The sequence below is a fragment of the Patella vulgata genome, chromosome 4 (assembly GCF_932274485.2).
Source record: "Patella vulgata chromosome 4, xgPatVulg1.2, whole genome shotgun sequence".
Classification (NCBI taxonomy): Eukaryota; Metazoa; Mollusca; class Gastropoda; family Patellidae; genus Patella; species Patella vulgata.
Genome location: NC_065882.2, coordinates 61,775,806 through 61,790,379, shown reverse-complemented (window position 1 = coordinate 61,790,379; position 14,574 = coordinate 61,775,806). Strand labels below are relative to the sequence as shown.

The 14,574-nt window shown below is 34.3% G+C and overlaps 2 protein-coding genes across 2 annotated transcripts in view; one reads left to right on the top strand and one right to left on the bottom strand.

The window, feature by feature from the left end:
- The window catches only part of LOC130012394 (5-hydroxytryptamine receptor 1B-like), a 99,752-nt gene that overhangs the window by 15,264 nt on the left and 69,914 nt on the right, over positions 1 to 14,574 (bottom strand). The gene's annotated exons all lie outside the window — the stretch shown is intronic.
- Positions 480 to 13,594, top strand: LOC126819592 (protein zyg-11 homolog B-like). The gene is made up of 13 exons (XM_056100255.1): positions 480 to 494; positions 2,701 to 2,841; positions 3,756 to 3,932; positions 4,197 to 4,250; positions 4,484 to 4,594; positions 5,398 to 5,482; positions 5,652 to 5,720; positions 6,389 to 6,459; positions 6,610 to 6,672; positions 8,374 to 8,499; positions 9,204 to 9,256; positions 10,123 to 10,220; positions 11,865 to 13,594. The coding sequence occupies exons 1-13, from the start codon at positions 480 to 482 to the stop codon at positions 12,005 to 12,007; spliced, it is 1,206 nt and encodes a 401-aa protein (XP_055956230.1). The 3' UTR covers positions 12,008 to 13,594.

The window sequence follows — 14,574 nt, the reverse complement described above, 5'->3', positions numbered from 1 at the left end:
TTTTATCCCTTGCTTTAAGCATTTGGCAAAAAATGGAAAATTGTGACATTTTGGCCGCTATTTTTTGTGTCCTTATCGGGTTTCGGCGACCTCAAAAATCCCGCTTATGTGTCAGACGCTCTAATACACTTTTCAATTTTTCGATTACATACCTAAATACAGAATAAGGCTTATTTGTGTATCATTTTATTAGACACCAACAGTTCACAGTGTGCATGCCAGATCAATATTTAAAACATCGCTTTCTATCCGATCCCAGCAAAAAGTGACCGACATGGAAATATATGTTATAGATTTGCATGTTCTACACATCATATAGATATGTATTTTCAACGCATCACATCCAAAAATCAAATGATTTCATAAATAATTATAATAATTATGGACAATTGAAATATGGACAAAAACAATCTTAGTTATCACCGGAAAGAACTTAAAAGAATGGGGGTGGGGTTATGTATAACTCTTGTGCAATGAAAATGATGTTCGAAGATGTTAGACATTTTTACCGGTCATTTGTCGAAGAGGCAAAGTCACAGCAATAATCCAACATATTAGTATTTGATCTACCTGTTTTTCTAATACCATACTCCCATTAACATCCCGATTGTCTTTGACGATTTATTTTAGCCAACAAATTCTAGAAAATTTTACGATTTCAATGAAAACAAAAGTATGTAGTTTGGTACCAGTCTCACCATGAATGGCGGGTCTGTACAACCGTCTTTTCCGTGCCATTTGGATTGGCCTGCGTAGTGGGAAATTACAGATTTTTTCTAGGAGTTTCTTGAGTTCTATCTTTCAAATATATTTCGATTAATCTTTCACATACTGACAAAAAGGGATGCAAAAATATACGACCATATTTAAATGAGTTCAAATGCAAAATTGTATCTTAAAACATTTGTTTTGTGGACAATGTTCTGTAATATTAAGAGGATCCTAAAATTATTTTTTTTAATATCCGGCATATTGAAGAACTAAAATGCTTTGCCAATTTAATGATTCACATCTAAACACCACAATTGTTTAAAATTGTAGCGCTGTTAAGCCGGAATGAAATCCAATATATCATATGAGAATCGAATGCTTCAAGCAAATATATGTCTGACAATAGGAAATAAATGTGCAAACGTCTATAAATAGCAGAGAAAATTGTAAAATTGAATCAAATTATTCATAATATTAAATACAAATACCTTCAGCACAAACATCCTACACTTTTAATATTGCCGTTTACAATTGTCTATATATAAGAAATACAGTCGGTCTTAATCGTTAGTAAAAACGGACTGAAATGAAATGGGGTTTAGCATACCTAATTGTCAAGGATTCTATTACGTGTACGCCAATGTGTACACGGCACCTCGGTTTTTCGTCCCATCTGTGCTGCACTACTGACAAGGGGAACCACGCCGGAAAACCCAGAGGAAATTTCTCGGCAAACACCGGGATTGAATCCGGGACCTCCAGGTTAGCGAGCCAGCATCTCTTTGTCTACTACTAATTGAGTCACCACGGTTCCTATAGCCTTACTAGATAAAAAAAATCCGAAGTTTCTATGAATAGTTTATTTTGCAAAGAACTTTAGGAATATTGAATCTTCGGCCTATTCTTTAATCCCCTTGATGATGTTCCTATCATTACCATCATCATCAATATATTTACCTGTAATAAGAGGGATAAACACAGGTGCCAGAAGCTAATGATAAAGAACAAACAGGGTATGTCATTATAGATATCTTTGATGTTATTTACGGTATACCTAAATTTAATAAGATTGGGCATATCTTTGATGTCTATATAAATAACTAATGGTATTAAAGTTTAGTGAAAGAAATCGTGCCTGTAGCAAAAAATAACATGTTTATCAGTTTGAATATTTTAATGTGACTCCATACGAAATTCTTTAAACACTTTGGAACAAACGTGAAACGTAATAAGAATGTTGGGGGGGGGGGGCGTAATTTTGCTACGTATAGGCTTGGGGCGAGGTAGGACTATCATTACATATGGTACATTGTGATCTTTGACTTTGTTCATTAGCTTAGTTGCTCGGCATTACATAGGTGAAAAATTTTCATTTTTCTAATATCAATAATAACCCAATAATCATTGAGGGCCATTTCATATTTCATCATTAAATACTGTACAGAATACAAAAAGTCATAAATACACAAAACTTCAACTGTTTGGTTTTCTACAGCGAACATTAATATATATGTTATAGAAAATTTATGAAGAATTCTGAGATTGCACGCCTTTATTTTCTACTCGAACACTAATAAATTACCATATGTTTTTCTGTCCATAATCTTTTACACATCGCATCTAAAATATACCAATACGTGTGGCCAATGCAGATATGAGTTTTATAAAGGGCGATTACTTCTTTTAATGTAATAACTTGTTGGATTTTTTAAACAAATAACAAAAACGAAGCCATCAAATAATGTTACTTTCATAGGGTTTTCATAAAGGCCATATTGTTGTATATTCAGTAGTAATTTATAATGCATGCGTTTTGAAAATCCACAATTAGACATCAAATTATATCAATAGTCTAACTATTCAACTATATAACTTTTGGAAATGTCTGTATTGACGACTATGCTATCTAGTAAACTTGTAACTGAAATAAAATAAATTTTAACTTTAAGAATAATACAGGACTAATGTGATATTATTTGTGTATTTTAGGTAACTGGAGAAGCTGATGAGACTCAGTTAAAAGAGACATTAAAACGTTATGTGTCACGTTGCATGTATATACAGAGAGCTTTGTATAGGTTATTTAGTTTCTCACAACATATGACAGAACCTAGAGAAGATATTATCAGGGTATGTATATTGTAGATAGGGCTGGCAATCGATACCGATTTTAAATATCGATATCAGCAACCATTTCGGCAATATTGATATATCGCCATCGGAAAATTTTAAGTTGAAAGAAATAACTGTTTGTATGCTAATAATGCATTTAAATATGTTATTGATCAAATAAAAAAAAACTATGATCCTCAAACTATGTTTTCTTAATGTTTGCTTCATTGACAACTTATCTGATGGTGTTATTAATAAAATAGTATTCGCAGCTTCGTGCTCGCCATCAATCACTGTTGACAATTTTCCTCGGCCGCTTATAACAATAAATAAATTTCTATTAAAATCGATTTATTTCCCATGAACAATTAATTAATTATTCATTGTCATTGTTGTAAATGACCGCAAAATTTACTGGTGCGGTTGTTGTACCTTCCCTAGTGTGCATGTTTTTATGTTTTGTGTGTTTTGAATGATATGACGGTGATTATTTGAAACAAATCATTCCGTTAATTGTATTTTATTGAAGCTCCTTTATTTTTTATACAAGTATTGATATCAAGAACTGAATATCGATATCAATATTTTCCCGTAGTCGCCGACGATTATCGGCTATATAATCGATATTTTTCGCCAGCTCTAATTGTAGATAGATTAATATTAGGGATTCAACCAGATAAATATAAAAGGGTTGCATGACCAATTATTATTTCAAAAAATAAAAAATAACAACATCCTCATTGATTACCACATGTTCTTTATTCCATCGGTAAAAGGGAGTGACTCTTTTAATGAATTCCTCTCAAAATGACAATCTATCTCTCTTAATTTTATTATACAATGTATGTATTATATGTATCAGTTGACTCACATATTTTAATACTGAATTAGTTATAAACTGAAATATTTTGTTGGTCTATTGTATTTTTTAGTTGGTTATTCCTGCAATGAAGGCTCATCCTAAACAGTTAGGTGTACAGATGGCAGCCACAGCTTGTTTGTATAATTTATCTAAGAGTGAACTCGGTCCTAAGATTCACCCTATGTGTTTAAGAGATATTGTTGAATTAACTTTAAAAGCTTTGGAACAATTCCCTAGTCACCAACAGGTTAGTTCTTATACATGTTCAGTGTATATAAATTGTATCCCTTTTGAAGCCAGATTTCTCTTTGTAGGATTTCAGAAGGTCTCTTAAAGTGCAACTATACAAGGCAAGCTTAAACATAAGTCAACTGTCACATACTTTGAAATGGTCATAAATTATCACACAACCTATATATTATAAATGATAATTTGGGTCCGACAATGTCAATACATGCCAACATCATGCCACTCCTTTTGGTGTTACAAGAATAAAATATTGTTTTTTTAGCTACAGAAGAATGCTTTGTTAACTTTATGCAGTGATAGAATGTTACAAGATGTGGTGAGTTGTTTTCTGTGATTATTATTGGTCTAAATTGATATCTATTTATCATGACCTATTCAAGGTTTATCTAAACATTTCACTGATTAGGGTCATTCATGTGACCTCTGGTTGGAAGTTCCTCTAAATGTGATCAAATATACTAAAAACAAAATCAGTTATATCTTCGATACATATTGCAGAAATTGATTTTTAATCTTGTTGTTTATGTTTTTTTTTGCGTTTTTTTTTAGTCGTTCGATCGTTACAAGTGTGCAAAACTAGTCATGGGTTGTTTATGTGCTTTTGATGATCCTAGTATGAACCGAATGTCTGTAGCTATCTGTTCTATTTTAGCTGCTAAAGTGAGTCCATTATGATTTCTTTGTGAAGTGAATACATGTATCATGATAAGAAAAATGAATATGTGGTTATAACTTAACGGAGGTCGACAAACTTGTCGAGAAGTTGCATTCTATGTATTGGACATTGTTAAGGCTATAGTGATAGTGTGATGGACTCTTGTGACCAGAGAGTTTGGAGAAGAACTTTCTGACCCAATTCATCATTGCAGTGCTAGGATAGATCAGAAAAATCAGAGAAGAAGTCAGATTTTTTTTTTATTGTTATTTAGTAGGCAATATTAAATAATGTCTTATCAGCTAGTTATTCAGGGGGGAGTCACGTGGCTAAGTGGGTAAGACGCTGGCTCGCTAGCCTGGAGGTCGGGTGTTCTATCTCTGCATTGGCCGAGAAAGTTCATCCAGATTTTCCGGCGTGGTTCCCCCTTGTGAGTGATACAGGACGGAGGGCCTGGCAAGGACAACTGTCTAGTCCTTCGGATGACACGAAAAACCGAGGTCCTGTGTATACATTAGAATGCATGTAAAAGATCCCTTGGCATTTGGAATTCGATATAAGAGTGGGCGATAGTGCCGCTGCCCGGGCAAAATTCCCCTGATAGCACACTGTATGGCGTATGCCCGTCTTCATTAGCCCAGCATAGGAGCAGAACAGTAGGACGTTAAACCCCATTTCATTTCAGTTATTCAGGGTTCGTTTTTGGGTAGCTGTCTGTTTGTTTAGTATACTTATTGACAGAAGAACTGATCAGTAAGTGATATGTTAACTCGTTGATTAAATTTCCACCTTTATTTATTAATTACAGATATCTACAGAAGAAACTTCAGTACTCGGAGCAAAATCTAGATATATGAAGAAATTACTTGGTCTGGTTAAACAAAAAGTCGATAATCAGTTAATTGATATTACTCTCAAATTCACTCAGTGCTCTATGGAACCTCACAGGTAAATACTCTCAAATTCACACTCAGTGCTCTATGGAACCTCACAGGTAAATACACTCAGATTTACACTCGGTGCTCTGTGGAACCTAACAGGTAAATACTATCAGATTTACACTCACAGTGGATAATCAGTTAATTGATATTACTCTCAAATTCACACTCAGTGCTCTATGGAACCTCACAGGTAAATACTCTCAAATTCACACTCAGTGCTCTATGGAACCTCACAGGTAAATACACTCAGATTTACACTCGGTGCTCTGTGGAACCTAACAGGTAAACACTATCAGATTTACACTCACAGTGTTCTATGGAACCTCACAGGTAAATACTCTAAAATTCACACTCAGTGCTCTATGAATCCTCACAGGTAAATACTCTCAGATTTACACTCGGTGCTCTATTGAACCTCACAGGTAAATACTCTTGGATTTATACTCGGTGCTCTATTGAACCTCACAGGTAAATACTCTTGGATTTATACTCGGTGCTCTATTGAACCTCACAGGTAAATACTCTTGGATACTCTATGAAACCTTTAGCAGAACAGTAGGACATTAAACCCCATTTCGAATATCCACTTGGTGCTCTACCTAATCTCACAGGAAAATAGTTTCAATGTCCACTCAGTGCTCTGTTAGATCTCACTAAAACTCAAATCTATACTAAGTAGCCTACTCAATGGAGCATAACAGGTAAATAGGACCTATTCTCAAATTTAAACTCAATACATTGTGGATTGTTCCATACTCATTATTTATTATCATGATAGTATGCATGTGTAGAAAGAATTATTTTTTTTGATGCTCTGTGTCATTGACTTGTATTGATCTTCTTTCTTTTTATTTTCAGATGAGTCTCCTCCAACATGTAGAGTTTTTCTTTCAGAAAAGGGCTTGGAACTGTTTATGACAACATTACAGGTATAGATGTACTATTATCTTCAATTTTAATTTTATTTTCCTTACTATATTGATGGTCAGTGTGATAATTGCATTTTTGCATATAGATTATTCAGCTGAAGTAAAACAATGTACTATTATTATAATGGTTACTTGTAACATTTTTAACAGGTTGTTGGAAATCTAGAGACAGAGAATCGAGTTCAGGTTGAAACTAAGATATTAGGATTATTGGTGAGTAACTAAACACTTTTATAGGGATATTTGCTGATCTGTTCAGCATCAGTTGTCCTTTAAAACAATGAGGCTTTAATGAAAAGATGAGCTGGGTCCTATTAAAAGGGATATACACAAGTTTTTGTAGTTGAACAGATATTGATTCCAAGTAGTACCCAGGCAAATAGTGATTTTTGGGTGTCATATATTGGATTATACCCATACTTTTTCTCGACTCTTTGATGAAAATGGGAGGGTATCAGTTGAAAAGTATCAGTTGAAAAGTGGCCGTGTATCAGTTGAAGAGGGACAAAAATAACAAAATCATGATTTACATATTTATTTGAACATCTACAACCCGTTTTGAACATGTTATGGTAAAAAAGTCATCATTTTCAATAGTCTCAGCACTTTTCAAATGTGCGTCACTCTCAGTCAGATTCTTACATTTTGTATCACTTTTCTTTACATTTTGATATCTAGTCGCACTTTCACATTTTGTCGCACTTTCACATTTTGTCGCGGCTTATGCTCATCCGCAGCACATAATCCAAATACTTTACTATTATAAATTAATCTCTTGGCATTTTGAACACTATTACTAGTATAAATTAATCCATTGGCATTCGCTACACTACAAACTTGAGAACTCTACAATTCCAACTCGTCTTCATTTAATGGCTGTTCTTGTTTTTGTCTGTCAGTGGTGGATGTCAATACCTCGCGAAGTTAATGAATTGATCTGTGCGGAAATTAGCAAATGTACCTTGCTTATCAAAAAAGTTAAAATCCAATCTTTTGTACTGATCTCGAAGTGTCACCATATTCCTATGCAATTGGTATTTTTCCTCGTGTTTGGCAGAATTCGACTCATCTGCATGGCTTTAATTTCTTGTTCTGTGAAGGATCGGGCTTCTAAATCTTCGCGATCATTGAAATCTCTTGCAAAACTGATATTCTCGGTCTTAGAAATATATATCTGTGACATTATAAAGTAGGATTCTTCGACGAATTCCCGCTGTGCAGGCAAAATTTCCCTCATAGCACATTGTATGGTGTATGCCCATCTTCATTAGCTCAGTTATTCAGCTAGGAATTCTGAGACTGCCAACTCTTTTAGTTCTCATACAATAATTGAGATAAAAAATTATACAAAGTTTTCAATTAATAATTTCTATCCATTTGTAATTGTACTGTTTCAGTTTATGGCAAATGGTCTAGCAATATCACAATGGGTTGGGGGTGGAGGATGGTCTCGTGGTTTAATGAGTGCACGTGAAATCACAAGGCCTGTTATTGAGTGAAGTGGTGTGGTTTCGATTCCTGCTCGAACATGACAAGGAGTAGGGCCGCCTATATAACCTCAGGGTTTCTCCGGGCCCTCAGTCTTGCTCCCACAGATAAACACCTCTCTACGCGCCAGTGAATTACTGAAATAAAATTGAATCATATGTTAGTCCCAAAATAACTCAGTTTGTGTCAAATGGATGTTGAAACTCTCTCTCTCTCTCTCTCTCTCTCTCACACACACACACTGGCTCAAGTTCAAACTCATCTATTAAAACACTCCTTTGTTACAAAATGACTGTTTTCCCTAGTCTGTGGTGCAGAAATGTAGGATGTTAAATCCCATTTCATTTATTCATTCAAAAATGACCCATAAGTAAAGTTACCAATAATATTATCTTATGTTTGTAAGGGTTTATTTATTTCAGTCAGTTATTAGATGCTGAACATATTGATGTAAGTTATTTTGCTGCTGGTATAGTAGCTCATCTTGCCAGTGATGGAGAAGAAACATGGGTGATATCTGGTACATTACGAATAGAGGTCTTGGAAAAACTTGTAAGTTCCTTTTCATACGCCCAATTTTTAATGTGGTCACATTTTATGCTTTCAGTGTATTGTTCACATTTGTTGTTAACATAATAGAGGTTACAATAATCCATATTGAAATCGATATTGCTTGTCTGTCTCATTAACTTTCAGCAATTACAATAATAATGTCCAGATTAGATTACATTATTATATAAAGATTTCAAATTATGATATTTCTGAAATTGACATTGGCTGCCTATCTTATAGAAAGGAAGAACATTATTTGATTTTATTCCCCCTTCTTACAAAATCTTGTTTGCCCTTTAAAGGTTTCAATTATGATTTTTCTATAAAACAAATTATGATTCGTTTAACTCACAATGGTTTGGTTGACTTTGCTGTACAAAATTATTTTTAGCAGAAATATTTTCTTCATTCCATTCCCAACGAAACGTAGTGTCTTCAGTCAGTCGATTATGGTCTAAACCTACTTCCTTTGGTTTTTCACATGGGCTACCAAGAACCTTGAATTTGAAATCTTATCTTTCCTATTCATATTGTCACTAGATGTCCTCGCTTTTGCTTCCTTGTAAACATGTAATGTTTGCATGAGGGCGGTGCAGGGTAAAACTTGAAATAAGTTCTGTGCTGACAAATCCTTGACTGTGGTTAGATGTTGTTTATATTTTCAAATTTTGATTTTAATATTTAGATATTATTTATATTGACAGGGTCAAGTAGTTTTAAACTGGGAACAACCACAGGGTGAAATGGTAGCATATAGGTAAGATATTTTCTTTGATTGGCATTTAGTAATTGAACATATTAACACAAAGTACAATTTTATGGGTACACAATTACTGATTTTAATACAAAGCGATGTTTAAACGAGGATACTCTTCACCAGCTGCTTCCATATTTACTGCTGAACTTCTACAGGCTTTGGAGTATATCCAGTCCTCATCTATTTCAAAGGAGAATATTGGTGTCAGTCATTATCACATATGTGATAGAACTAATTAAACACGTTCCAAATATAATTTTAACACAGAGATCATTGCTATGATAGCTGAGTAATACAGGTTTCCTGAATCGGAAGTGACTAACGCCAAAGGAAAACACGAGGCATCCCTCTTGAAAACTGACTGAAGTGACGAGTGATAACAGATACATGGGCGAATTTCTGCTCACTAATAATTCCTTCCAAGACCAAAAGTTGTTGTGTGAGACTGTGAGAGGATATCTGACAATTCATAAAAAGAATTGACTGCCACTAGATAAGAGAACACCAAAGAAAAACAGAAAAAAGTCTGTGCATTACCATGTTTTTATAAGGTATAGAATGAATATAAACAAGGGAATGTACGGACTATTTCTATTTTCTCGTGTTCTCTGTTTGCCATTTATTACCGTAAAACCCTCAGTGTCGCATCAAGGGAAGCGGGGAAAGCCCTCGCAACAGACAACACATGGTCATAGTGGAATTCCTAATGCATCATGCTTGGCTGGAAAACAAGCCAGTCGGGATAAAGACTTTATTATCTTGGCCGGAAAACTGGCCAGTCGGGTTCAAAAAGTTAATGCTTATGATTCCTATTTCTAATCTTAATCTGCTAGTGTATATATGGTGTATTTTGTATATATTTTCAGATCATTTAGTCCATTCTTTCCCTTGTTAATTTGTTATGATCTACCATCAGTTCAACTGTGGGCAGTTTGGGCCATAAATCATGTTTGTACTAAAAATGGTAAGTGGTATTTATATTATATTAAGCACTACTTATATTTTGGTTTACTAATACTATCCTCCAGTTCTGTTATAAATAATTGGCTAAAATTGTATAGTAAAAACTCAAAAAACTGACTACAGATTAGAATAATATCATGGTGAACAATTTCCCACAACCAGTTTTATTGTACAGGATGGAAAGATACAATATAAAAAGTAAACATTATATTCAATAAAAATCAATGTTATAAACACAGCTTTGTTTGAGATAATGCTGGCACAATATATATCGTTCTCACAATTCGTGTATTGAATCTGAGTTGCTGAATCGATTTTTCACATTTCCTTTTTATGTTTTTATAGATTCAGTAATTACTCTTAATTATCCATAGGTACACAAACCCTTTTGAATTGTTTTGGTCCTCATTTTGATCCACATCACTATCATGATATAAAACAGTTTTGTTTCTTCTGTTAGTTGACATCAGGGTCATCATATATACAAAGGTCAAGGGTCATTTAAAGGTTAGGTCACCAGAGAGAAGGTCAAAAGTCGAACAAAATTTCAAATGAAACCAGGATTGAACAAATCGAAATTCAAAAATCGCCTCCCTAAGAATAAAAACCATTACGAAAAGTATATGTGTTTCAGACCTTCGGTCAAAACACGTAATTACAAATCTCTGTCATTCTGTTTGAAAAAAGAAAATTAATCACACCATTGAACATGCGTTGCCAAGACTAGCACAAGCTTGGGCTAGAACTGATTGTTCAGATTGTACATTAAAGTTTCATTTAATCTGACTTTGGTAAGTAACACATGAATCGATGACAAAGTCTCAATTTTCATTAGTCCAGTTGGTACTGTATTTCATGACAGTTTCTTGCTTTGGTTCCATCATGTAGGAAATGAGGCAAAAACTGTCAGTTATTTCCGTTACAGATCCGAATTATAATGTAGTTAGGGCCCTATAATGTATTTGTTAAAGGCTCAATACCACACTTGTTGTAACTGAATAATATGTCCCAATCTTTATTCTGGTCAACAAATTGTACTATTTTAGAATATTTCAATTAATGGATGATACAAATTTCATCTTAACACACCTTATTTAAAAAATTTGAAAAATTCAACATAATGGGGGGGGGGGGGGGGTGGATGGCTGAATGGTTAGCGTGCGCGCGCTGTATCATAAAGTCTGTCATTGAGTCGACTGGCGTGGTTTCGAATCCCTGGTTGTACGTGACAAGGAGTAGGGTCGCCCGTCCAACCTCGTGGGTTTTCTCCGGGTCCTCCAGTTTCCTCCCACTGCTAAAGACCCCTATGCGCAAGCGAATTATTGAAATAAAATTAAACCATATGTTAGTCCCGAAATGACCTAGTTGTGTCGAGTGGACGTTAAACCCCATTCTCTCTCTCTCTCAACATAATGGTTTGAAACGTCTAACGTAAACCTTTTCAAATGAAACTTCGGTTTAAAAATATTTTCGAACCCTCTGGACAAGTAAAATAGGATGTAATGGATAATTTACACAACAGGTAGGACACTTAAACATCTAGTACTTAGATAGAGATATTATTTATTTTCTGGAGCTTTCAAGCCAGCAAGAGTGTTATTGTCCCTTTAAATGTACTTTAAAGAATATTTCTCTTTATTCGCAGAGAAACGATATTGTCCATTATTACAAGAAGAGGGAGGTGTGGAGAAACTACAAGCTCTACTAAAGAACGACACAACGCCAGAAGTACAAAAAATATCAAGGAATATTCTCGAACTTTTACACAAACATGCCAAAAGCCAGTGATATATTGTTTAAAAAAGAATATTATACACCAGTCTGATTTGTTCAGGGCCGATGTTTTCTTTATATGTCAATCTTGTTTTAAAATTGGCCAACTGTGTATGAACAACAGACATACGGCCATATAAAAAATAATATTCTCGTTCTCTGATACTACTACACCACTTAATACTGTCTTTACAACCGTTTTTTTTTAAAATGTAAAAAATATAAACATCTTTGGCTTTGATTACAACTTCCCACTGTTAAGGGAAGTAACTCTGTTAGACATGTCCAGTAGGCTGAATTATCAAGTACACAAACTTGCTAAATGTTTGGTAAATGTTATTGACAATCTTCTTTCATGGATGATAATTCTCCTGCTTACTACATCTAGTAATGAGAAGGGAATTACTCGTATTATACACCATTTTGATGGAAGGAGCAGTATTCACATTAGAAATACAAAATTTGTTCTTTCCTTCTGTAGAGAGAAATATTTACGGGTTTTAAATAGAAACCTATATTTGAAGGATTGTCTGAGAACCAGAATTTTTTTGTATGGCCTAAATTCACTTTGTTAACAGAAGCTTATGTTTAGACACTGGTTAAAAATGTCTACATTAATCTAAATGTTTACCATTTCCTGAAATAAGTTACATTCATAAAGCCATAACTCCGCTGTATTAAACCCCATTTCTGTTGTATTCACCTCCCTCCATTGGATATTTTAGTCTCCTTACTATGTTAAATTCCCAAAAATGAACAAATTTGAAGGTCAAATTCATATCTTCCTGCTTGTCACTATAAGAATGCACCAAGAGTTTTTCAGTAAAGACATTTCTAGAAAGTTAGGAACGACTCTTCTTTAGGAACTAACCATGTTTTTGGAAGAATTTCAAAAATCTAATTCACCAAGTCAATGCAGAATATTTTCCTAAGAACAAATATGCCAATTTTCATGCCGATCGGACTTGAATTGATGGAGTCTTAGGCTTTTTCGAAGAGTGTTACCCCCTCAAGTCTGGCCCCCCCCCAAAATACTCTTTTACTTGTTCAGATATGAAAAATACTGACTGGATTTCAAAGCTGCTTTGCAGTTTGAAATGGAAGTATTTGAATATGTGCAAATACTGGCAAATTTTAGTATCTACTGCTGTTTAATTTATTTGACATAAGAATATAAACTAGAAATCCTAAGGAGTACTGACGTGTTTCGGTATATCAAGTCACGTCACACCATGTCACTTCAACATTCAAGTCACACCATCAATTATTGAGTATAGTAACATCCAATACCTATTAAAGTGAAAAAAAACTGTCATTTTGAACTCTTAATAAAACCAGAAGTTATACCAAACTTTTTTATATTAATTGTTAGTAGACATTAGGATCATCATACATACAAAGGTCATAGAAAGGTTAGGTCACCATCTAGATGGTGAAAAGTCGAACAAACTTCAAAGTGAAATCGGAAGTAAACAAAATCGAAATTCAAAAATCGGCTCCCTAAAGATTGTTGCGATTTGGAATAGGTTCAGTACAAAAAAAAAGTTTTCAAAAATCGGAATTAAAATGGCAGCTGAATATCGATTTGAATGTTTTTTGTAAAATCCACTATGGCGGCCAATCAGTTGAAAATGTTATCTAACAAGGTCTTTGAACATGAAGGATATTATCTGGGGCTAACACCACCATTTATATCATTTTTTGTCTATTTTTAAAATGGAGAGAACTATTCATGTTCAGGAAAAATCGGAAGGCATGGTAATTTCCAGAAGTTTCCAGAAGCCGTCACAAAATTTTTTAATATGCTATTTTGAAGGCAGATGTGTTCCTTATTCCTTATTTCAACTTGATACCTCAAATAGTGATGGAGATACGCCATCTTGAATGTCGAAAAAATGCTGAAGAAAACTTTCGCAAATCTTTGATGCTAATATTAATCAAGCAAACTTCAGAATATCAAAAAAACGTCCATCAGAGCCCATATGGGATTCATCCAAAGAAGATCCGTTAGGAAATAACTTAGATATGGGCAATCTGAGATTATTATTTGTTTCATCCGTAAAACACTTCCTGTTCATCAAAAATGACCCAATTTATATTAAATAAATAGACCCACGGAGGCCAACCACATCTACGTTGGCGGAATGTTTGCATCATGTACAGTTTTGGCTGCACAAAAACAGTCGAGACAGTCGAAACGCATTAATTTATGTTTTTTGTTAATTTGACAGTTAGTGTTATTGTCTTGAAACTTGCTATACTTTCTTTTTCCTGCCATATCAAGCTTTGTTTAAAGTGGCTGTTTTTCTTAATTCACCCTATGATTGCTTCATTATAAGCTCATTTGACTCCTATCTTGTGCTGGAGGCACAGTAACTTAATTAGTAAGATGCTGGATTTCTGTTTTCAGTGTTGACAGAGAAAGTTACTTAGGATTTACCATGTCAGTGGTGCAGGATGGCGAGTCTGGCTAGGAAAAACTTCTAATCATTTGGATGTTGATGTGAATGTAAAATAATTGTTGCCGTCCGAGCAAAATGACCATTCAAAGCACACTGCATGGTATCTACCCCTCTTTATTA